Consider the following 25,722-nt stretch of genomic DNA (forward strand, 5'->3'; position numbering starts at 1 on the left):
GCAGCTACATATTCCTGTTTTGTTGAACATTCATTTATATTTTTAAAAGAACTGTTTGTTTTCTGGAGATACTTTTTATGTATTTCCCTACATTCTATAAATCTTTAATTGCGAGTTAAGCCCAGAAGCCAGCCTTAGGGAAAATGGCATCCTGGGCAAACTTGAATTTTGGCACACCCCTCACCCCAAGTTAGGAGCAGCATGGTGCTGATAAGTGCGCTGTCTGACCTGGCTCCTCCTGAGTAGGGGCTTGAAGTGGCAGGGGCGGGGCAGGCTTTCCTGGGTATTGCTCCTACTTCCTTGGGCAGGCTGAGAGTGCTGCTGTGTGCACAGGCTGCTCACGTATGTATGAGTGGTGGCACCTGTGCGTGCATATGCTGCCCCCCTGACCACAGCATCCTGGGCGGTCCACCACCCATAAGGCCAGCTTTGGTTAAGCCAAACAAATCAGTCAACCACTGGCATTTCATCAAAACTGTATGGCATTCTTAAGGAAAAATAACTGGATTTTTCAGAGTACAAATATGGCTCTGTTCTCTACAGAATTGCTCATTAAATCCTATGGTTAAGAGGCTAATGCTAGCAATGTACAGAATAACCCTTTCTTGTTTCCAAATCATTACTTCTTAATTTAGACATAAGAACTATAGCGATAAAAGCTACACTAAAACAGAAGTGCTCCAGTGTCTTCTACGCTAAACACTATTCATCGACACCTAAAAAATACTCACCCGTTTCCACATCTCCTATGCCAGAATAACTCTAAAGGAATTTTTAGACCCTTGTCCTGTCTGACCACAATGGTTGCTCTCATTCCTGAATTCAAATCAGACATCCTTTTCCCTCACCACTCCTTTTTTTCTCTCTGTAGGGCATACAGGGAGAAAAGAAACCAAGACCTCAGTTTATGTGTATGGAATAAGTAATGCTTCTTATTTTTCAACCAGTCCTGAGTTGATTTGTTTTCTTTTTTATGAATCAGCTAATACTAGATAATGCCGTGTAATGCATTTTTAGAATGTAAGTTCTGAACTACCAAAATACAGTGAGTAGACTAAGAACAAACTCTCTGTTTTCTTCCCTCCCCCTCCCCAAGTTCTACATCAAACACTGGATTAAGTAGCCAGCAAGAGCCTGTATCTGCAAAACGTGTTCGACAGGACATCTTGTTAAGTCATAAACCTCTACGAGTGCTCAAAACAGCAGGTAAGTGCTAAAACTATAACTATACTCCTGAACCCCGCCACAGACCAGCTGATCCCTCCTGGAGCCTGCTTGTCTTCCCAATCACCCCCAACCCCACACCCACCCTTGAATACTACTCATCCTGACTTGCATTAGATCAGGTGACTATTGTTAACATACCTAACCTCCCCAAATATCTGTACTCAGCCTATAAGTGTAACATAGCCTATCTTTGTTTGAGAACAGATTGTGTAGAAATCAAAGCTAATCTCTTTAACAGATTCTTTTCTTCCATTTTTCTGAGCAGGGACAGGGGCATCCCCCCCACTAGTAATCTGTATGGACCCAGGAGAAGTGCAGCCAGGCCCAGGGTCAGTGAGGACCTAGTCAGGGAACTTTTGGAGGGAGTAGACGTGTTCAAATGAGCAGGTCCTGATGATCTCCATCCCAGAGTGCTGAGGGAATTGGCAGAGGTCATTGCGAGTCCCCCTGGCACAGCTTTATGAACACTCGTGGTGGTCTGGTGAGGTGCCAGAGGACTGGAAAAGGGCCAGTGTGGTCCCCATTTTCAAAAAAGGGAGGAAGAAGGACCCAGGAAACTATAGGCCCGTTAGTCTTATCTCGGTCCTAGGGAAGCTCTTTAAGAAAATTATCCAGGAGCACATCTGCAAGGGACCAGCAGGGGAGGTTATGCTTAGTGGCAATCAACATGGGTTCATTAGAGGCAGGTCCTGTCAGACCAACCTGGTAGCATTCTATGACCAGGTCATAAAAACCTTGGGCACAGGTGTTGCAGTGGACGTAGTCTTTCTGGACTTTAGGAAGGCTTTCAGCACTGTCTCTCACCCCATCCTCATTAAAAAAAAAATTAGGCAGCTGTGGTGTCAATGCCTACATAGTCAGATGGGTCACAAATTGACTGGAGGGCCACACCCAGAGAGTAGTGGTGGATGGGTTGTTTTTGACCTGGAGGGACGTGGGCAGTGGGCTCCCCCAGGGCTCGGTCCTCGGGCCTCCACTGTTCAATATCTTCATCGGTGACTTGGACAAAGGGGTAAAAAGCACCTTGTTCAAGTTCGCAGATGACACTAAGATGTGGGGAGAAGTGAACGCACTAGAAGAGAGGGACAGGCTACAACTAGATCTGGACAGGTTACAGGGTGGGTGAATGAGAATAGGATGGGTTTCAATATGGACAAGTGCAAGGTGCTGTACCTGGGAGAAGAAACCAGCAGCATACCTACAGGGTGGGGAACTCCCTTCTTGTCAACATAGTGGCAGAAAAGGATCTTGGAGTTGCTATTGATTCCAAGATGAACATGGGCCGCCAATGTGGGGACACGGTCAGAAAGGCCAACCACACCTTGTCATGCCCATGGCAGGGGGTCAGACTTGATGGTCTGCTTAGGTTGCTTTTGACCCCACCAACTATGAAAACTCTGGGATAGATTCTGTGGGAGTTGATCTCAAGCAAAACTTGGGAGCAGGGTGGGGAAGCAAGCATAACTTTCTAGTGGTGGGATGGTTCCCTTAGTAGTTTAGATCAGATTCACTCTATTCTCTCAAGGTTTATGGCATGCTTTAGTCATATGCCTTTTCCCACAGGCAGAGCATAGCATGTAAGCTCTCACTACCCAGGGATTCCCTTTAAGCAAGGGGAGCTTGCTGGGAGTAGTCAAAACTGATGTCAGTGTCTATTCATGAAAAAGCAAGGCAATTTTACTACTTTTGGGGAAATGTAAATCTGAGGCTGTAGAAAACCATTCTCCTAAATACTGTTTACCAGAGGAGTATTTTGTAGTCTACAATTTCTCCTGCAATTTTATAGTATGGTGAAAACACTTCTGTATAATTAGTACTGTGTACAGTATATCTCCATGTTAATTGCAACTATTAAATGTTGGGTAATAAGGGTTATCAACATCAATTACTATAATTGCAGTATTAAGGAATCATGTAAATGACTATTCAGTTTAGTCACCACAAAAGATTAAACATCCTGAAAAGCTTAAATGAGAGAGAGAGTATAATCCCTTTCAAGCAGCTAAAGAATACACATTCCAGGTATGTCATGTACTTAATAAACACACATCATTGCTGGCACAAAAAAAGAGTTCAGCTTTGAACAAAAAAAAAAGTTTTCAAAAAGCTACTTTTGCAGGAAAGACTGAGGTGATACTAGTACCTAGGACCTGCAGCTCTTCTTTTTTTAATTGAGTAAATCATTTCTTTAATTATTGTATTTTTAATGTTTTCAAATTTAGTAAAGAATAAAGCAATGTGTGTGTAAATATGTGTACATTACTTTTTCCTTTTAATAACCACTCTGCCTCTGCAACTAGTTCTGTACTTTTCAATACTTACTCAGCAGAGTAAATCCCTTTTCAGGTGCATGCGTGCGAGCGCGCGCACATATAAAATGAAATGCTAGATTCTGATAAACACAGAACAGTAGAACCTGTATACTTTCCTAAATATGTAGCAAATTAAATAAATAATACTTATGTTCTGTAAATTGAGTATCCTTTTTTTAATGTTACATCTTTTTTCATCAGCTCTTAGGAAGAAAAGCCAGAAACAAGAACAAGCTGTGCAAAGAAACCTTGTTAGAAGTCTTTCTGAAGGAAATGTTGCATTGGGTGTGAAATCAAGGACATCAAAAAAACTTTTAATTCAAGTTTGTAAGAAAAAATAAGGTTTAACTTGTCCTTATTTCAGGCAAGCTTGGAGCATGAGAGAACAGGGTGACTTTCATTATCCTCTCCTGCAGGATTTCTTGGTTTTTTTAAATAAAGAAAGACTTATCAAGTCATTCCTGTCCCTGCAATGCATTTGTTTTAGAATAACCACTTACCTCTCCAATGAGGACATTAAAATATTTTACATTCTCTTATACATTTTAAAAAACTTTTTAAAAGATGCATTTTGGCTTCCTGACAAAGCTTTCAGGCACTAACCATGTGTTAAATGAATAAAAACATATAATTGGGCTTTAGAAAAAGTGCAAAGTATAGTATGTTTATTTTTAAATTACTTTCTTTCCTGTCCTGGTATATAGGCAACGGATTAATGTCTTGCATTGTTTTAAACCTTTTAGGAACAAGTGATGTCTGGTCTTTAAGCAGTTCCTTTTTATGTCACTTAAATTTTCAGTTTTAAATTTCTGGTGTATTGTAAATAAAGCAATTGGAGAAATAGGTGTATTGTTTTTAAATGTTTTTTATTTTTTCTTTTACAAGTAAATGAAACAGCCCTTTCAGATTGGTATATTTGTGATGGCCAGTATGTCAACTTGTTCTAAAATATCATTGTCAGTCTAGAGAAATCAAACTAACATGGTACTAGGAGATAAGAAAATAACAGCACTAGACATTTTTAAAAGTTCAGCTCAAAATATACCTACAACTTTTAGTCAGTCTGTTTTTAGTATGCTTGTCCTAATTGCTTGAACAACCTAAATGTAAATATTCTTTTGTATGTTGGTATGTTTGATAAGTTTGAAAATTCAAATTTTATTGTAAATAGGAGAACTATGTTGATGGTGCTGAATAAAGTTTTCTTTTTTTAATGTAGGTGGAAACCAATAGTATTATGCAGTGAACTTAAATTTAGAAAAAAATATACTTCTGATGTGTCTGTCTATTCCAATATCAAAATTAACTTCGGGTTTAACAGTTTTTATATCATATTTACCTGAATCTCAGTCATTCCTGAATTTAAGATGACCCCCAATAATTCATTTTAATTTAATTTCTATTTTCCATGTATAGAATCTGATCTTTGGAGCACCACCTCTTCTTCCATTCACTTCCTCCCCACCACAGCCTGAGACCCCCAGGTCCCCTTGCCCCATCTTCCCCCTCCCCCCCCCACCAATCCCTCCCTTACAAGGGTGCCTTCCAGACCAAGTTTCAGGCTGGTAGCAGTGGCAATAATGTGACAGCTTTGTGGCCTTGCTGGAGCTGCCACCATTACCAACTTTGGCTGGGGCTGAGTTCCATGTCCCAGGCTGGAACAGGCAGGGCTAGAATGGAACAAGGGTGAACGGCAGGGTTGGGCAGGTATTGCAGGGGAAACAAAACCACAGGGGACTCGAGGAGGCAGGCAGCAGCTGCCTGCCCCTTCCCTCCCCCTGTAGCATCATACTAAAATCCAAGACAAGGGGCTTTTTTCCCCCATGTTAAATAAAGCAAAAAACCTTGTCTTGGATTTCAGTAAATATGGTATTTTCTGGTTTTCCTGACCATTTTGGCATGTGTCTTCAGTAACCAGTTTAGTTTCAGATGCTAAATATAATTTAATAAATTTATTTTTACTATGCCTAGGAACACCAATTAAAGTCACTGCAGACATAAAAGTCGGCACGTGGTGTCCTTGACCTAATTTATGTCACATGGAATTATGGGCCTCAGAATTTTGCTCATGTTCTTTGCCTTAATGTGATAAAGTAAAGCAGCAAAAAAGAGTAGTAACGGTCTTTCAAAGATGGCAAAAGGAACAATTAAATTAAAATACTTTCAAAATAGAGCTTGATTGCCTTATGAATAGAATTATGTGGTGATTGTGATATTAGCAGGCTATATCTGACAACCCAGAAAGTCCCTCCCAGTCATAGAATCATAGAAAATGAGGGTTGGAAGGGACCTCAGGAAGTTATCTAGTGCAACCCCCTGCTCAAAGCAGGATCAGCCCCAACTAAATCATCCCAGCCAAGGCTAGAACTCATTATTTTTGAGTTGCCTTGTACTTGTATGAATTCTTTTGATCAGCTTGCAAGATGCTTACGAATAACAAAGAAGGCAGGTGTGTTGATAAAACTAGCATATTTTTAAATAAAATAATAGCAGTGACTTCAATTTTATGTTTAAAATAAGATTGAAAGCAAAATACAGAATAGCAAAGTGTGTCCAAATGCGTGAAGCTGCTAGCTAATCATTCAACTGGACATAAACTAAATATATTTGGTAATCATTGAAGCACTCTAAGGAATGTGTTTCTGGGCTGGACCATATTTTCTGTGTCACTGGCTTTCCTGAGCTGCTAATCAATCCACCCTTTTAAATTATGAACTTCAATAACTGTATGCCAATTGACCTGCCTTCCCTGCAGTGAGGTGCATTTTGCACTCACAGCTTGTCCCTCCATGTAGAAGATCCATCTCCACCAGGTAGAGATCTAGTTAGCTTTTAGATAATTGGATTTTTTTTACCTACTTACTTCCTGCACTTTTTTTTTAAAGCCCCCTCTATCTGAAATGACCTTACCTCCTTTCTGAGTCATCCTTCTACTTTCACTCCTTCCCCACCCCAACAAGGTAAGAGTTTCCACATCCCTAGCCATGCCACATTCACACATTCCAGCTTTTCTGCTTCTCATTACTGCTCCATGTAAGATGGGCTAAAAGTTGTAAACATTTATAGGACCTAACTGCTGTCTAGTTTTATGTGTAAACTTCATTTGGTGTTTGCAAAGGAAATGACACTTTGAATATTACTAGGAAATATATTTGGGTGGCTCAAGGTTCTCTTTTGAAGAGAAAATGTTAATGCTTTAAAACACCGTTTCCCAAACCTGATAGGTTGTTGCCCTACCATAATAAAGTAAGGCACTCATGCCCCCGCTACTTATGCCTCTGTCCTCTCTTCCCATTGCAGCCAATTTCCTCTGCCACAGATGGCTGCCAATTCCCCTCAACAATCAGAAGCAAAGGGTGGAGGCTGAAATAGAGGCATCCACCAGTTGCTGCCATGATTTGGTTGCATTTGCTTTCCCTCCTCCTTCCCCCAAATTTGGGAAACACTGCCCTAGAAAATCTGAGTCTCTCCGTTAATAATTTATACTATTGGAGCCTGCTCCAGAGTCCATTTAAGTCAATTAGATGACTTTTACTGGCTTCAGTTGGCTTTGGATCAGGTCCTTCATGACTATGCATTTAAATATGTGTCTTTGTATATGTGCAAATGTTTCACTATTAAGTACATGGGGAATCTTTTGTTCTTTTTTAACTGACTGGAGGGAAGCATGGGTGTTGGATGGAATTCATTTCTAAAGGATCTCTGATAATGGAAGAGGCTCTTGTTTCTTGAAAAGCAAGGCTTAGAGTGAGAAGTCAGGCTGAATCAAAGATTCAAAATGGTTTGGTCAATCAATCTTGTTTAGTTTAAAAATAACACTAGTTTGAAATAAATATACTTGAAAAATGTTGTGTTCCTTTAAAAAAAGAATGTGATATCTTGGATACCTGAAGCTTCACAGGTAATGAGCGAGTCATTTTACTTCACATGGGACGTGTGTGGCAATATTTTCTTATGTCTGGGTAGTTTGGCATGCATTAACACTGATCTTGGCTCAATCTGTATGCTCATTTAATTCAGATGTCCTGTTCATTTAAAATAAAAGGCCTGAACCATAAGTTCAGATCTAGACTTTGTGGCTCTATTAAACAGGGTGCTAATGAGTTCTGTAGCAAACACATGCTGAGGTGAAAGGATGTCATTCAAAGTCAATAAAAAATGTTTTATAGAGAATTTCATATAGAGTATGAGCTACATTCTTATAAAGCAGAACCAGTGGTGGTAAAACCCCTATAATATTTAGCTCATTGGAGATTTTAGTAAAGTCAAAGAATAGGTAAGGTCTTAGCAGGTCGTATTTACCTTGCGCAGTACTTTTAGTTGACAAAAATAATACTTCTTACTAGCAACTAATTAGTTGTGATGGGGTGATCGGGGCTGTGCAAAACAGCACCGTTTCATTTTGACTTGCATTTCGCCATTTCAAAGGGACAGTGTTTCACTTCACTGTTTCGAAGCACTGTTTCGTTTCGCCTGTTGGCTAAAATGGGGAATCATGAAAATGCCTATAACTTTGTCATTTCTTGTCTGATTCAGATGAAACTTGCAGAATTGGTAGCCCCTTTCAAGGCCATGAAGCCCGACAAGTTTCAAGGAGATAGGTGCAGGGGTTTTTGTGAAACATCACCTCAAACTATTCAAAGCAAAACTAGTATTACTTGCTGGTAGCAGCAGCATACTGTCATCCCGCACGCAGATCCAGGGGCCCGTTCCCTCCAGGAGTCTGGCACAGTTCTGCAGCCCTCCCAGGGAATGGGTCCTCAGATCTGTGTGCAGGAGCCAGCATCAGCACTAGGTTCTTCCCAGCACTTGGTGCAGGCTGTGCTAGGCAGACTCAGGTGCTGGCACTGGCCCCAGCCAGCATCAGCAGCCTGCTGTCATCCGTATGCTTCACAGCCAGTGTGTGGGGCTTTAAAAAAAAATGTTTTTTTAAAAGGCCCGCATTCACTGGCTCTGGCAGTGGTGACTAGGGCCTTTGGGGGCAGAGCCCCCCACCCCTCCGCCACGTAGCACAGAGCAGTGGGGATCATCCCCTACCACCATCTGGCAACTGCGTAGCAGCTGCACCATCGTGCAGGTGCAGGGCAGTTCGGCAGGGCACCATGTGCTGTCTGGGAGCTGGAGCGGCTCCACCTGTCAGCCGGACCTCCTCGTTCAATTTCCCAGATCTCTGATCATTCCCCCAGCTCTTCCCATGGTGGGCGTGACCCCCAGATCTGTGTCAGAGCAAAATTTTGAGTATGTGCTGCCAGTACAGAAGAGGTTAAACTGACACGCACGGTTTGAAGCTGTGAGTGGAAATTTCCAAGGCTCACCCAGTCCTTGCCCCCTGGGTGACCTGCGGAGCTGTCAATCATTGTTGACCTACTTTCCCCACAGACGCATGCTCAGATTGTGTCAGTTCCTGACTGAGAGCATGCTCAGTCAGAACCTGACATGAGGTAATCGGACTAGAAATTTCTCTGCGGAGAGCACGCTAATTGGCTACCAAATTGATATAAAAGTTCTGTGAGCCCCTCCCTCAGGGGGGAGATCGCGTGGACTAGAGACAGAGGCTGCTGCTGCAGGGACTGTTCTCTGAGTCAGGCTTCAGGGCCTATTGATCTCCTCCTTCAGCTCCGTTGATACTTGCTTTTTGTACTCTTCTGGCTTCTGACTTACCCTTGAACTGATTAACGGCTTACGATTTCGGATCACCCTCTGGACTTTGTTTAACCCGGTTCCGGATCATCGACCTCGGCTTTCTTCACCAACTACGACTCTGCTCATCCCTCCAACTGACGTCTCCGCTGCTTCATCTTCTGGCTCCTGACCTCGGCTTTCTCATTCGACCACCCGATTTGTCCATTGCTGTGGACTGGCGTCACGCGGTTCATCATCACCGTGTTACGGTTTGTTTTGTAGTTTGTGATCCCCATTTATGAGCTGTTGACCAGCCCTGGGACTAGGTCTTCGGACTGAACCTCGTGGGCCAACAGACCCCTTTGTTGTTAATTGTTTGTTTGTGTTCCAAACTGTAACTGAAGACCTTTCTGCCTACGCCTGAAGCGTAAGTCAAATAAATTCACCTGTTCTTTCTCAATCCGCTCCGAGTCCCTAACTCCAGGCTCTACGCCGCTAATCCCACCTGTCCGTATCTAATTGCCACCCCGGCCCACCGTGACCTTGGGGCCCGATCCTTCGGTTTTCCCCAACAATCTGCACACAGGGTTACACCAGGCTGCTGCTGGCAGCTGGGGAAATAACCCAGATCCACCGCCATTCCCAGCTGGCAGCAGCAGCCTGCGGTCATGCTGCATCATCCGGGGGCCTGTGCCCCTGCGAAGAGCTGGGGGAAACAATAGGAGAGCTGGGGGAAAGATCGGGGAGCTGGAGAATCAAACCAGAAGCTGGGGGGACCTGAACATTCCCCTAGACCCTGCTCACTTTCCCACCTCCCTGTTAGATTCCCCAGGTCTCTGATCATTCCTCCAGCTCCTCCTGCAGGGTGCAAGCCCCCAGATCTGCACTCTGGGTTTCAGCACTACAGGCTGGGGTGAGAGGCAGCTCTGCAGTCTTCCCAGTCTTCCAGGCCCCAGCCTGCAGCAGCAGCCTGCTGAATCCCCACGTGCAAATTGGGGGCTTGAACCCCCTAGGAAGAGCTGAGGAAATGATCAGAGACCTGGGGAATTGAACTGGAAGCTAGATGTCAATATTGGAGCAGTCCTCCTGACCTCTTCCCCCTCCCTCTCCTTAGTTTCTTTTTAGCTGCAAGCAAGCTGAACTTCAAAACGTTTTAAAACTTTCAAAACATTTTGAGTGTCCTCGTTTCATTTTGAAGCCTTTTGTTTCATTTCAATTTCACTGTTTTGAGCTCGAAACACGTCGAAACAGCTTTGAAACAAAACGCCTGTCAACATTTCACACAGCCCTAGTGATCATGGTTAGAAGTCTGTTCCTGGATGTTTACTTCTATCCATTCCTGTTTATGCTGATTTTTTTTTTTTTTAAATGCAAGTGAAAAGCTGCAGGATTCATGAGAATTCTTGTCTTAACAAGAGGAGTGCCAACTGTCTTTGAAGTATATGTACAGACAAGAACATCCCTTTATGTCAATGGAATCTTTGTTTTCAGTATTGGGAGCCAAATACTGACATTTTTAATAAACTTCAAGCTAAAATAGTGTTCATTAGTGTTTAGAAACAAAGCAACTCTTGGCATTTAGCACCTTGTTGGCAGAAACTGATAGCTTCATGGCGTGCTGAAGTTTCCAGCACTGCTGATTTTATCAGAATATTAAAAACAATTCACTCAAAATTTAAATAGAAAATGCATAGCAGCAAATTGATGGAGGCTTAAGCCCCTGGCGGTTGTGCGGGGGAGGGTGCTGTCATGGTTTTGCCACCTGTAAATTGGCACCTGGAACCTTCACCCTGCTCATCTACTTCTAGTTATGCTACTGCAGCAGAATGCATATCCCAGATATAATGTTATGATGTTGCTAGGACTTTTAAGTATATGAAAATTACATAGTTTTCTGAGTCCACCTATACTCTCATATACCTATGAGGCTATTTTGTATTGCCTGAGAAGTTTTACACTTTGATACTGTTTGTTTTGTAGACAGATAGTCTTGCTTTTTCCTCCCTGCCTAGACTCCACCTGATTTTATGGCTATCCCCAAAGCCTCACTAAACAAAGTCCAGTGTGCACATATCCCCTACCTGTCTGGATCCTCAACTTGACAGTTCTTTTCTTTGGCCAACATCATTTCCTTATCTTGTATAAAATATTTGCATGTGGAAGGATCCACATGCTGAAATAAAGTTCCCTTCTCTTTCTGCTGTCTGACAGTGCCTTATAGCCACCACAATCATGTTCACTGTGCCTTTAATTAAAAACCTCATCAGTTAGAAACTAATCAAGAGCATTTGAAACAAATAAGCTAAAGTGAGCATGGCCCCCAAATTAGTTCCTGAAAATATTGCTAGACTAAATGAACCTTCTATCCAGTGAGCCTTTGTCACCTGAAACTCTTTTTTTCTGTTGTCCTACAGCTCTGAAGGTGAATCTCTACTTATTTCTTTTTTCTTTGTTGATATCAGTTCCAGTGATGCCTGTACCATTTCAGTAAGTATCGCTTCCTACACGTGTCAAGGATCAATAGCAAACCATTTGCTGTATAGAACTATAAATCGGCAACATATATATACCATCTAATAATGATTACGGAACTTTTTTTATATCTATAGATAAAAAGGTGAATACGTTAAAGATAGATATAAAACTGAAATATTGAGTTCATAAAGATTCATGTGATACTTTTTTTTTATTTATCCAATTTATTGAATTCATGTATTTTGAGTTACTAGCAGGGAAAAGTCACGTTTGTGAAGGAAAGCAGTAAGTAACCAAGTATGCTTTATTGCCAACAGTCTGCGAGCAACTTGATCAGTCCCCAGTGAATATGTTGATGATGATACAGGAAAGGTATGTTTAAAACATGGATATTACCATATTTACTCAAATGCAAGATGAAGTTGGGAGTGGGGGGTTCCCCAGTCACCATGAGGGAAGAAAAAGTCTAGTCTTCTTATATTCAAGTATGGGCCTGAGGCAAGCAACAACTAGGCTCCAGCTTGGTCCCAGGCTTGAAGCCAAAGGCAGAGCTAAGCTGCCATCTGCCCCAAGCTGGGGTGGCTCTCACAGTGGGAAAGACCTGAGGTTGGAGGTGGAAGGGTACAAAGAAGAGACCCATGGTGTGCAGCTTTGGGGGAGCTCAGGATACCACACAGCCCTCGCACTAGTGACTTCCCTGGAGCCAGAGCCACCCAGAAGCTAAGCAGCAGGGGAGTGCAGGCGGCTGAGGGAGCAGCAGAAGGGAGGCAACTTAAACTAGAATCAATTCCATCAGGGAACTGACATAGTGAGCCATATTAGTGAAGCTTCTAGGGGGTTTTAAAAGTGTTTAAAATGTCTAAAAACAAAAGCAAAAAGTATAGGATTAACGAATATAGAGTATTCCTGGAAAGCTACTTTTTTCAGGAAATTCTAAAGTGCTATCTAATAGAGAATGAATGGTAATGGCCCATTTTATTTCTTTGCTGAGTGAAAATGTCTACAATGGTCATGGCTTCCAGTTTAATTTCCCTATACTTACTAGGACTTAAGGTTTTATGTAGCGTGAATAGTGTACATTTAAGTTCAACAGAGGAGTGATTGAATCAGCCTGGTATTATTGCAGTGGTACAGAATTCACAGTAGCACAAATTAAAGCTCTTAAAAATGTTTGGGATAAAGTAATTTTTCATTTGCGTTTGAACTTCGGCAATCTGGTTACTGTCATCATTGGATAAATTCACAATTGTATAATGAGGGGTTTAGGACAAAGTCAGTAGCGCTAATGCACCATTGAGCTTCCTTCTAAATGTGTTTATGCAGATTAATATAGTGTATTTCCTTGAAGCAGATTTTTACTCTGCTTTAAAATAAGAATGTGAAAGGTAAATGAACTTTAACTGACATCCATTTCTGCAATGCAAGCCAAGTGACCTTAATTAAAAGGTGAATCAATTAAAGTCAGGGATAATGTAGTTTCCCAACATTTTCCCTAAGTTTATGTGCAAGTCTTTCCTAAACTTGAAAACACACTGTAGCTGAAGCTGAGAAACCTTGTGATTAGAACTCAGTTTTGGTCATCAAGAGAGTTAGGTTCTAATCCCAGTTTTGCCAATGACTTAATGTACAGTTTTGACCAAGTTATTTAACTGTTATCTGTTCCTTGCTCTTCAAAGAGATGTGCTACTTGCCATTTCTCACAAACCAGTTACTGTTTGGAGTGTGGGGGTGGCTGGACTAGGAAAGGCATAGCTCAATCCAACTCTTGCTTGCTTCAGACTGATCAAAGAGCTTTAATGCAGGAGCACACAGGATAGTTTTACCTGGCTGCTGCCACAATGGCAGTGCTTGCAACATGGCACCCCTGAGGGGGTTTTGTGGCACCCCAGTTGAGAGTCACTGTTCTAGTGGCTAGCATACCAGCCTGAAACTTGAGACCTCTTCAGTTCCCTACTGTACTACAGTCCTCGTGGGCTACGTATCCATGCATTCAGGATGTTGGTAGCGCTACAAATTTTGCATGTGTAACACAATAATGGTGAATCTGCCATAAAAAGTTTCTGTTCCAAACTACCTTTTGTAGCGCTACATGTAATGTGTGCACAGTTAAATGTACCACTGCAAGGAGGTTCTCAGCATCTCAGCGCTCCAAATGAATGTGTTCAAGGTCTTAGAATAATTTGTAAGATGTAAATAATAGCACTTCCCACCCCTCACCTCCTTTAGTAAACACATGAAAGGCTGAGAGGTGTTCAGATAATGAAGGGCCTGTGCAAGTCCCTAAGATAGAATTAATGCATCTGTGCTTTCCCAACTGTGTTCGTGTGTTAATCTACCTATTGATTTTAATGAGGCATTAGCACTTTCTCAAGTGTTTTGCTGGACAAAGATGAGCTTAAACACAGTTTTAGGTGATGTGCTGAGAAATGGCTTTAATTATGGTTACTATTTCCTTTCATTGTTTGCCTTATGAATGCTTTGCCTAACAATATGAAAGAGAAGGGGTTTAGGTGATTGTAGCACTGTGTGACCACTTGGTTACTTCTCTAAGGGATAGTAAAAGGGACTGCAAATATTGTGACCATTTCTTTTACTAAAAGGATGGGCCTTTTATGTCAAGTTGTTCCTTTTCTATAAATATGCGCTCAGCACACATGCTGCTACAAATCTATTGGTATACTTTAAACTAGAGGAAAAAAGAACAATTAAAACTGTAGCATTTTATTTTATTTAAGTAAGAGCAAGCATATTTTTAATAGCTGTTGTTAACTATAAAAGAGCCCTTCCTCAAGCGCACCCTTCACTCTGCTTCAGCTGATGTACTGCATGAAGTTACTCAGGATTTTCCACCATACTGAGAAAAAATCTAGATAGTTTCAGTGCTGCTTTCTTATTCATTGTAAGGCTCCAAACCAGTGGTTATCAACCTTTTCAGGCTCAAGGCACCCCTCAGAAAATGCCAGCTCTTAGTTTTCACTTGCTTTTTCACTACAGAAATACAATAAAACAGTTCTCCTGTTGCAAAGAACTCAGAAAGACTACAGAAAATCAATGTTTTTAACACTGAATTCCTAGTTGAACTCTGAGTTTATTTTGTGAATCATGTTTGCATACACTGCCTAAGCGCTAACATTTCATGATACTTCATGGCCACAGCACCCTGGTTGAGAATCACTGCTCTAAGTCCTAGAGTCCTAAAATGTTGGGGTCCGAGAAGAATGTCACTTGCTGAACATGTTTTACCCAGGCAACTACAAAATACCAGGTTTCTTCTTGCTGCTTCCTGAGTAACTAAAAAGTAAAGCAGGACCTTAGTTAAGCAGTTGGCACTCCAATTGAACATTCTCTGTGCTTGGAGGTCTTTTTTTAAGTGTTTGAGAGTGGATCTGGTTTTCCACTTAACACCCATCTCCAGTAAAAAGATGGTGCTACAGAAATAGATGGTATCTACATTCTCCTACACTTATGTAACTGGCTATATGAGCTGGCAGCTCTATTGTGGGAGGCATAACAAAAATCTCAGAAAACTAACAGCTGGACAAATATATTTTCCATTCTTTTTATGTATATGATCTGTAATCCATGATTGTATATTGGGACCCTCTGGCCTTTTTCTGTATAGGAAATTGTGATTTATTTTTACATTCACCTGAACGTGTTCAGAGAGATTTCATCTGAATTTATCCCCACCATTTTGCTTGGTCTTCTGTTTTCCCTTTTCTTTTTTCAGATGTCCAAGGGGACTGTCTTTATTTGAACTTGTGCTTGCTTGCCAAACCACTAAAACATTTTTAAGGGATATTTTTGCTATAATTTTAGAAGGAAGTACAGAACTATTTTTCTACTGATTTTCTGTGTTGCAAACTTGCTAGCCATTTATATAAATTCTCTTTATCAGTGCAATTTTTTCTACTCCTCTCTGACCCTACTCAGTTCTTCATTTGGATTAGCAAGGACTACCAAATTAATGTAAAAAGTTATGCTTTATTACTACCAATTGTGCAATGAGCAAAATGCTTTATCCAAACCTGTTAATCAGTTAGGGTGGGTGTCTGGAAGAATAACATGTTGTTGTGATTTGCTTAAAGATTGCACATCGGCCTCCTGCCTCAACCCAAAGTAATGTGGCCTTTGAATAGAGCACATTCACTTTGTTTAAATACAAAATAATTCTTTGTGTTCCTTTAACTCTTCCCCGTCCTATGGTAGCCCAGCTTGAGATATGTACTGAATACAGCTCTACTGTTCAGACTGACTCACTACTTTTCAATAACATCCTCTTCAAAGGTAGATAAATCAATGCCACTTTCCCCAAGTTTTCAAAGTGATTAAAGTAATATTTAAAACATTGCATGAAACTGTGTGTTCTTTAACAAATAAAATTAGTGCATGCTTCCAAAAAAGCATATCATTTGGAAGTATATTAGTATTTGCTATTATGCTTTTTAGTACTTGGTACTTATTACCAAATGCAGTATTTATGCCACTTTGCTCTGGAATGGCACATTTCATCTAAAAATTGCAACACATTTTATAAAATCAGGTAAAATGCATCATGTGGTCCAGGAAATGTATGAGAAGTAAGACTTTCTGACCTTTTATTGGACCAATTACATGGTTAGGAAACAGGTTTGTCTTCCCAGCCATACTTTTGGTCCAATAAAAAAATACCACAAAAAACCTTATGTTTCATAGAATTTATCTTCATTTGCATATGGGTAAACTGATAGATAGGGACAGTGTGTCCCTTTGAAAGTCATGCAGCAAATTAATGACATGGGGGAAAATAACAGAATAACCTTCAGTCCCTAACTCAAGCCTGTGCTCTAATCTGTAATATGGCTAAAATTCTGAGTTTGGCTTGAGGACTGGGATGGGGGAATAAATAACAGGAAAAAGAAAGTGGGTGTAGGTAGAGGAGTCAGTGACAATAAAAACAAAAACCAGATCTGGTTGCTATCACTACATATAGCAAAACTAATCTGCATTTATTATATACAACACTTAGCTTGCATGAATTTTGTGTTGCTTAGTGATAATCCATATGGTCCCTTTTGCTTGCTCATAATGTGTCTATGAACATTACAAATACAGTCTCTGCTTTGTTGTCCAATCAGATTTTCTGTTTTCTATTTCCTGTTTCTTCCACTGGCAAACTCAACAGTAGGAGAGTATCTGCTATTATATATTTGCTTAAATGTGGCTGACTGAAGTCATGTGATGAGACTAAAGCTGGGCAACCATTGTTCAGTGTTGATTTAAAAAGTACATTTTAATCAATGAAATATGGAGTTTCAAGTCAACTAAAACTGTCCAGAATTTGGGGTCTAATTTGGCAAATAGTTTTGGCTAAAAAATGTGAGGAAAAAAGTTCATAACCTTTCGATATCCAGTTTGAATATAAAACGGATTTAAAAAAGGAGGGGGGCGAGACAATGCAATAGTTCCTTTTGGGCTCTCTGACACATTTCATGTTGAATGAATTGGGGTTTGTTTACAGCCAAACATTGTTTTTTTCAGCTCTTTTTTACTCTTGCAAAAAACAATTTCAGTTTTGGATAAAAACGAACACTTTTGTGAGCTTTTATGATTTATTTGGTTCAGACTTTGAGGGAAAAATCAATTATTAGCCCGTTCTAGCATCCTGCCTAAGTTGTCCATCCTAAGTTGATGTAAATCATAAAGAATTCTAAAGAGGGATAGCATTGTTCCCAGTTTAGAGGCAAAAAAGCAGAGACCCGGAAAAATGAAACTATACTCAAAATGTAATGACGAATTTGTGCCAGAACAAAGATTAGAATGAATTTCTGAATTCCATGCAATTCCGTATTCACTAGGCATCACTTCATTGTACATTTGATTCATCATCTTATGGTTCCCTATATGCATGTGACAGGGGTCAAACTCATCCAACCCCACTAATTAGTGCACATGACTAGTCTGGCACAGCCTCCACATGTAGTATGTACCATAGACCAGCCCCATGCACTGCATGCAACATGGCTGCTCCAGGGAATGTGCTACATGTGGTACCTGCACTAGACCACCCCTGCACATGGGATCTGATGCATCTAGCTCGTCTGTGGGCCCAATATGTATTTGCCCTAGATCCATCATGCAGGTCCATTCCAGCACAAGTGTCACATGTAGCATATGTCCCAGATTTGCCCCACCTGTCTAATGTAGTGCGTGCTGGCTGCAGACCCACCACCATGTGCAGCCTGCACCAGAGGGGCTCCATAGACAGCATGTGAGTGCTGGTCCATGATCCACAGGCAGCACTGTGGGCCAAAGAATGCAGCTCTGCAGGCCACCTCCAGCCCATGGACCCTATCTTTGGCTCACACAGCATAGAGGAATCTTATATAATGCTCCTTAGGGACTCCAGCTGCTAAATCTAGAATGTCCACAGGAGGTTTGGACAGATATAACATTTGAAGTGCTCTAAGTGCCTTTAAAGCACTCCAAAAGATTAGAGTGCAGATGTACTCAGCCAATGAAGGGCTTTCAAAAGCATTGTTCCACTTTAAAAATTACTCTAAAACACCAGGAGCAACTTTGAAACACTTCACTGGGAAGCTGTCTTATATTTATACCCAGAAAGCAGGAAAAGGAGTTGGTCTGTCCTCTGGCATCTCATACTGCTCTGCTTCTCACTGCCACCCTCTACTTCTCAGAGGAGCCATTTCTGTGACTGTCATTGACTGCCCCCTCCCCATAACTGGGGTCACAGAACTTTCCTGGCACATGATCTCTGCTATTTACAGCCAGGCAAAAGGAGCACTGGGCCCTCTTTTGGCTGGATATCTATCCTGATGTCCTGGACTCCATTGTAACAGGCTAATCTTGACACTTTGGAGCATGTCAGCTGCATCCTGCCTAAGAATGTCATCACCACCATCAACTCTGCCACATACAATTAATTGGTCAATTAATTGGAGGCAGGCAAAGGTTAGGACCTCTTTGCTATCTGGGCAATGAAAACACCCAGAACTCAATAAAGAGAAGTCACCACAATCAGGCCTTCTATGAGTACATCACCTGTGAAATCACTGCTTGTGGGGGGCACAACTGTAACCAGTACCAGTGCTTGCACCAAGACCAGGTACTGAAAGGGCAGCGTAAGAAGGCCCACAAGGCCAATTCAGTCCTAGGAGCTTGAAGGGTGTTTTGTGCCCATTACAAGGGCCTGTTGTGAATTTTTGCCGCAGATGGGTCATTAGAGTTCCACTTCATTTCCAAATCCTGGGTCACGGCTTATGCCACCAACAACTTGGAGGGCCCTGACTAGAAAGATCAGGAGGACCCTATCCCTGCTATGGCCAAAATATAGGAACAGAAGGATGAGGATGAGTTTGGGAGATCTCCTCTTGTTTAAGAGTACCAAGCAGGAGATTTACTAGTCACCCAGACATGGCATTTCCAATACTACTGACATAACCAGCCAAGGCCATCTGACCAACCCATCAATGCCTCCTTGTTCCCTCATCCTCACAGCCAACTATCCTCTCCACACTCCTGCCACTAACAACAAGCATTCCCCAGTAGCCACTCACAGCAAACCAGGACTCTTCCTCTTAAGCCTGGGGCATAGTTATTGCCAGATGACACAGACAGCCACCCAACGCCCTGGTAAATTTCAGCCCTCCAAAACAGTGACAGTTCTGGTGTTTTCCCAACCCTCCCCCACAAAGAGACAACCCCCCTCCCCTCCCAGCATCATTAGGCTGCTCATGGGGCTCCAGCATTGTCACCTAATGGTGACATGGGTGACTCCAAAAGCACATCCCCTGGAAGACGTGGTTTCAGTGTGCTCAAAGATGGGTTGGAGGCACATTTACTTTGAATTGCTCTTGGGCAATCCTATTCCTACCCTCCATAATGTCTGCAACTCCACCCAATATGGTATCATCATAAGCAAATCTGCTAAGCATGCACTCACTCCAGTCTCCAAATTATAAATGAAGATGTTGAACAATACCAGTTCTAGGACAGACCCATTTGATAGTTCCTTCCAGCCTAGACATTAAGCTATTGATGACTATGCATTGAGCGTCATGATCCAACCAGTTATGCATCTTCCTTACTTTAAAGTCCAGGTATATCACATCCACTGCTTTTCCCTGCCATTCACAGAACTTGTCAACTTTTTGTAGAAGGAGATGAGGTTGATCAGGTATGACTTGCTTTTGGTGAATCCATGCTGGCTGTTCCTAATCATCTTGGTGCTTCACGTTTACCATATTTTATGGTGTATAAGCTGAGTTTCGAAGTCACATTTTTAACTCTTAAAGTTCAACCTCGACTTATACACCATTCCCTGCAATTGGTGCTGCCTGGATCCTGCTGGGAGCTCCCTAGGAGCTTGGGCAGCACACAACCTGTTGTCAGCCCACCTAGCTGGCCCCATGGGGGTGTTGCCACTGTGAAGGGAAGGACTGTCGCCCCCCCACACACACACAACTTAGGGACTGTCTGGCCCAGTGACAGTTGCCCTCCTGGCCACTGATTTTGCCTTCAGCAGGACACTTGGTGCTGCCAGGGAAGGGGCTGGCTTGCAGGGTGTTGGGCAGGGCCAGCCTTCCCCACCCAACACCCCGCACTGCCCCAGGGGAAAGCCCCAGCCCTTCTCAGGTGGCCCCAGGTGTCCTGGAGGCTGCAGGCATCTGCTGAAGGCAGAGCCTCCTCACCTGTCTTGTGGCTGGGGGGTGAGCTGCCACCAGGCTGGGCAGCCCCTGAGCTCCGGGGGTCCTGGTCCTTCCCTCTGCAGCAGCAGAGCTCCTTGGGGCCAGCCAGCTGGGCTGTCAGTGGGCAGTGTGCTGCCCAAGCTCACAGGGACTCAATCCGACTTCCTGGGAGCCTGCCAGCACAACACCTCTCCCACAAGTCCACCCAGGCTTCCAACACCTTGCATACCAAGGCAGGGTCAACTTATACATTGATCATACAAAAATCTTATCTTTTTTTACAGAAATATGGGATCAGTTTATACAATGTGTTGACCTATACATTATAAAATACAGTAGATTCCTTGCAGATCTAATCCAGGGGTACACAAAATAGCAGATCCAGCTGGTGGCCAGACTATGTTCAGCAGCCTCTGCCCACCTGTTTTCTGGTGTCTCCATGGAGACAGCTGGGCAGGAGGCATGTGGTCAGGGTGTATGGCTGGGTGGGGAGTTGCTCCGGGGCCAGGATTTTGAGACAGTGACAGTGCAGGGCTGGGGCAGAACCATGAATCCACCCCTGCATGCATGCATCTGCCTACAGAACACAGTGAGTTATTCTTTTAAGTAAACCCTGTCTGTAAGGTATAGAATCAAAAGTCTGTGGGAGTTTTCAGTTGGGAATACCTATGATGGACATCACAGGCAGCCATTCTAAAATTTCTAAAACAAATAAATGATATTCTAACCCAAAGAGAGGTAACTACTTTGCACCTCTTGTGATGAATAAAGATGACTTTATCACTGAGCAGGAAGCTGGTGGTTTGCTAGGAACCAGTGATTATAATTTGATTACAATTAATTTGGGTAAACAGAGGACATCCCAACCAATAATAATTGTTGGGTGGTTCAAAAGGGGTAATTTTGAAAAGCTGCAGAGTTTTGAGTGAAACTGATTAGAGGAAAAATTCAGACAGAAATTTGAGTAAAAAATGAAGTTTTTATAGAGGGATTTTGGAGGAAGAAAAGCCAGAATTCTAGTTAGAAAACAATTTGGGTAAACAGAGGACATCCCAACCAATAATAATTGTTGGGTGGTTCAAAAGGGGTAATTTTGAAAAGCTGCAGAGTTTTGAGTGAAACTGATTAGAGGAAAAATTCAGACAGAAATTTGAGTAAAAAATGAAGTTTTTATAGAGGGATTTTGGAGGAAGAAAAGCCAGAATTCTAGTTAGAAAACAATTTTTTTCTAAATGCCCATTCTGGTGCAGACATGATGTGAAGATTATATTTTAAGTGTAATATATTTTATAAAATTAAAAAGTAGAAAGGAAAAAAGAAAGATAAAGAGCAATCAATAAAGGTTCAAAGTTATGAAGTATAGGTAGCTAATATGCTAAGGTAAAGACCTAAGGGAAAAAATCCATGACTGGCAGAAATAAGGACAGCAAGGAGTTATTTAGGTACATCATGTACAAAAGAAATCCTAGCAATGGTATAGACCCATTACTGTACCATTATTATATTGAAGTATTAAAACTGTTAATGGAGATGCACAAGAGAAAGAAGTATTGAATAAGTATTTTTGGTTTTATTTGGAAAAAAGGAGAATAACGCAGACTCTTCTCATGTAAGGTTGATGATGTACTTCCCAGTCTATCAGTAACTAAGGAGGATGTTAAATAATTGCCATTTATGCAGTCAGACCATAAGTCCCTCTTGCCCAATATCCTGTATCACACAATGGCAGAGAATGAATGCTGAAACGGAGAGTAAACTGAGTGTGACCAGGGTTGGTTTTTTCCACTGGTCCTTTCTCACTTGCAGCCTCCAACTTTTAAGGTCTATGAAGTTCTAACGAGGTTGTATCCCTAACTCCTCTGCTCAACAGCTACTGATACCCCTTTCGTCCACAATCTGTCCAATTCCTTTTTTAATCTAGCTAAACTGTCAACATCCACAGCATCTGGTGGCAATGAGTTCCTTTAAATTTTAATTAATACTTTAATTACATGCTGTGTGAGACAGAACTTCCATTTTTAGTTTTAAACTTACTATCTGCTAGTTTAATGTTATGAGCTCTATTTCTTGTATTGTGAGGGAAAATAAATAAATCCCTACTTACTTTCTCTTCATCATTTAGTATGTTGTAAACCCTTATCATACCTTCCCCTCACTGCCCCCCAAGCATCTCTTTTCTAAACTGAACAGGCCGAGCCTCTTTAGTCTCTCCTTTATATGGTAACTCCTCCATACCACTGATCATCCTTATTGCCCTTCTCTGGACCTTCTAGTTCTTCTATATCCTTTTTTAAATGTACAGGGATACAGGAGAACCAGTTTCAAATAATCTGAATTGGACAGAACAGGGACTCTGAATACCTTACATCCCTAAGAGAGTATCTTCACCACTAGGGTTTTGGCTATTTTATCTTTCCTTTTCTGCTGTTTTCACCGTCCTGGACCCCCCCAAACATTTCAGACAAACTACAATGTAATAATACATTTCCATACAGGGGTTTTATTTCAATAAATGGGTTTTTTCCCAGTGAAAAAATAATTTGTTCATAAAGTTCTCTAACATTTGTACCCAAGAGTCCTAAAAGAGGCAGCTGAGGAAATTTCTGTCTTTAAGAAGTTTAACTTTCAGCAAATCTTTGAACCCTGGTGAAATTCCAGAAGACAGAAGGAATGCTAATGTTATGCTAGAATTCAGAAAGTGTGGATATTTAGATAGGTAACGAAGGAAGTATTTGCTTTTTAGCTTGATATGAATCTCAGGCAAAATACTTGAAAGTCGATAAGAGTCCTTAACTGACAAAAAATGAAAGGGCAATACAATGAATGCTTGTCAACATGATTTTAGGGGGGAAAAAAGGTCTTGTCAAACAAGTCTGATTTAATTGTTTGAGATGAGTTCCATGCTAAAGATAATTATGTATGTATAACATGCTTACTCTGTGTAGGACACTTGATTTAATATAGCATATTCTGATCTAAAATTAGTTCTATACAATAAAATAGAATCATAGAAGCAATGAGTCAGAAGGGACCTAGACAGGTCATCTAGTCTGACCCCCTGCCATGGGCAGGAAGGAGCACTGGGGCTGGGAGGGGTCATAAGACCCCAGCCAGGTGCCTGTCCAGTCTCCCCTTGAAGATTTCCAGGGAAGGTGAGAGCACCACCTCTCTGGAAAACCTATTCCAGGCTCTGGCCACCCTTACAGTGAAGTAGTTCTTCCTAATATCTAACCTAAACCTATCCTCCCTCAGCTTGTGGCCATTGTTCCTGGTGACTCCAAGGGGGGCCCTGGTGAACAGACTTTCCCTGAGTCCCTGCTGGTGGCCCCTGATAAGGTTGTAGGCAGCCACAATATCCCCCCTCAGTCTCCTCTTGTGGAGACTGAAGAGATTCAGGTCCCTCAGCCTTTTATAGAGCTGGCCACAGAGGCCCTCAACCATACGAGTGGCCCTCCTCTGGACCCTCTCCAGGTTCTCCATGTCCTTCTTGAAGTGCAGCGCCCAGAACTGGACACAGTACTCCAGCTGGGGCCTGACCAGTGCCACACAGACGGGGAGCAAGACCTCTCTGGACCTGTTAGTGATGCCCCTGTTAATGCATGACAGGGTGCGGTTGGCTCTGCCTATTGCTTTGTCGAATTGGCGACTCATATCCATCCTGGAGTCAGTCCTGACTCCAAGATCCCTCTCTGCCCGTGTGCTCCTGAGAGGGTCAGCCCCTAACCTATAACAGAACCCTAACCTATAACCATAATGCTGGTTCCCTCTCCCCAGGTGCAGTATCTTGCACTTGTCCTTGTTGAACCGCATCCTGTTCAGATCCGCCCACTTCTCTAACCTATCCAAGTCTGCCTGGATGCGGTCTCTGCCTGCCGGTGTATTCACTTTACCCCACAGCTTGGTGTCATCAGCGAACTTGAACAGGGTGCTTTCCACACCCTCGTCCAGGTCGCTAATGAAGATGTTGAACAGCACCCCCTGGGGGACTCTGCTGCCTCAATAAGGATACATCAATAAGATGTATCCTAAAAGGATTAAAAATTGGCAGATAAAAAGTAATGGTCAGTAGGAAGCCATCACTAAATAGTAGTATTTCTAGCAGGGTTCTGCAGTAATCAGTATGAAGTCCAGCACTATTCAAAACTTTCACCGGTGATTTGGAAGTAAATAATAATCTGGTAATCTTTGCAGATAGCACAATGTGACAGGAGTGGTAAATAGTGAGGAGAAGCTGACAGTCTTGCAGACTTGATGACTTGCTTGGTAACCTGGACCTCTTTAACAAAAGTGCTTCATACAGCCAACTGCAGTTATACTTCCAAGAAAAACAGCATGCAAAATATCACTGGAGGGTGGAAAACTATATCTTAGAAAGCAGTAAAAGGATCTGAAAATGATTTAGCAATAAGAGTGAACCAGCAACCCAATAATAGCACCACATGATGCTGTGGGAAAAGGGGCTATTGCAATTCTGGATATAGAAACAGAGAAGCAGTAAGACTGGTACTAGAATAGCTACAAGTATCTTCTTAAGGAAAAAAAAGACAGGTACTGAAAGGCTTATTGTCCAGTGGTGAACAAGAACCAGTGGCTTGAAGCACAACCAGATAAATTCAAATTAGAGTTCAAATGCACATTTCTGACAAGGAGGGCGACTAACCATTGGAACAACCCACCAAAAGGTAAGGTGGTCTATACACGTACTCCAGGGTGGAGGTGGGAAGCGCTTTAATTAAAGTGGCTCTGAGCACCGCCCTAATTACAGCACTCACAGCATCACGTGTATGCAGCATCCCACACTTCAAAATAGTGGCAGGGGTGCTTTAACTAAAACTTGTTCAGTGCTCTTTAGTTAAAGCACCCCCACCGCCATTTGGAAATGCGGGAATGCTGAATACATGTGGCAGGAGGGGCTGCTCAAGTGTGCTAATTAGCATGCTTCATCAGACTCGCAGCAGACTTGGTTAATCTGGAAGATCTTTCTGGAAGATCTGCTTTAGTTAAATACAAATGACTGGGTTGAAGATAGAGGTAACTGAGTGACATTTAAGATCCTGTCTTGTACTGGAGTTCAGAGTGGATGATCTAATGGTCCTAATGCCAGGCATAAATTCTGAATCTCTGAAGCCAATTATTTGTAACAGCAACAATTTGTGCTGTTACAATTTTCTGGCAAAGTTCATTTTTTATTTAGACCAGCTTTTTCTAGTTGTCACCGTCATTGTAATATATACTTCAGTTGACTTCAGTTCACTTAGGCTTTCAATACAAAGACTCCTGACTTCAAAGGGGCTGAAGTTTTTCATCCTTAATGTTTAAATGTCTATTTTTTTTCTTTGACAGTGATGATTTATTTCCACACCCTTTCAAACCTCTGTATTACCTGTCATTGATTACTA

General features: G+C 42.0%; 1 protein-coding gene across 3 annotated transcripts in view; it reads left to right on the forward strand.

Moving 5' to 3' along the window:
• The window catches only part of KIF18A (kinesin family member 18A), an 89,158-nt gene extending 79,556 nt beyond the window's left edge, over positions 1-9,602 (forward strand). For all 3 annotated transcript variants that reach the window (XM_090032813.1, XM_090032815.1, XM_090032814.1), the window contains 2 exons: positions 1,097-1,206; positions 3,741-9,602. In XM_090032813.1, the coding sequence (XP_089888939.1) occupies positions 1,097-1,206; positions 3,741-3,880 (250 nt within the window). In that variant the 3' untranslated portion in view covers positions 3,881-9,602. The remainder of the gene's footprint in view (positions 1-1,096; positions 1,207-3,740) is intronic.
• Positions 9,603-25,722: the final 16,120 nt, after the last annotated feature.

Source organism: Crocodylus siamensis, chromosome 2 (genome assembly GCF_052110815.1).
Source record: "Crocodylus siamensis isolate JL-2025a chromosome 2, ASM5211081v1, whole genome shotgun sequence".
NCBI lineage: Eukaryota > Metazoa > Chordata > Crocodylia > Crocodylidae > Crocodylus > Crocodylus siamensis.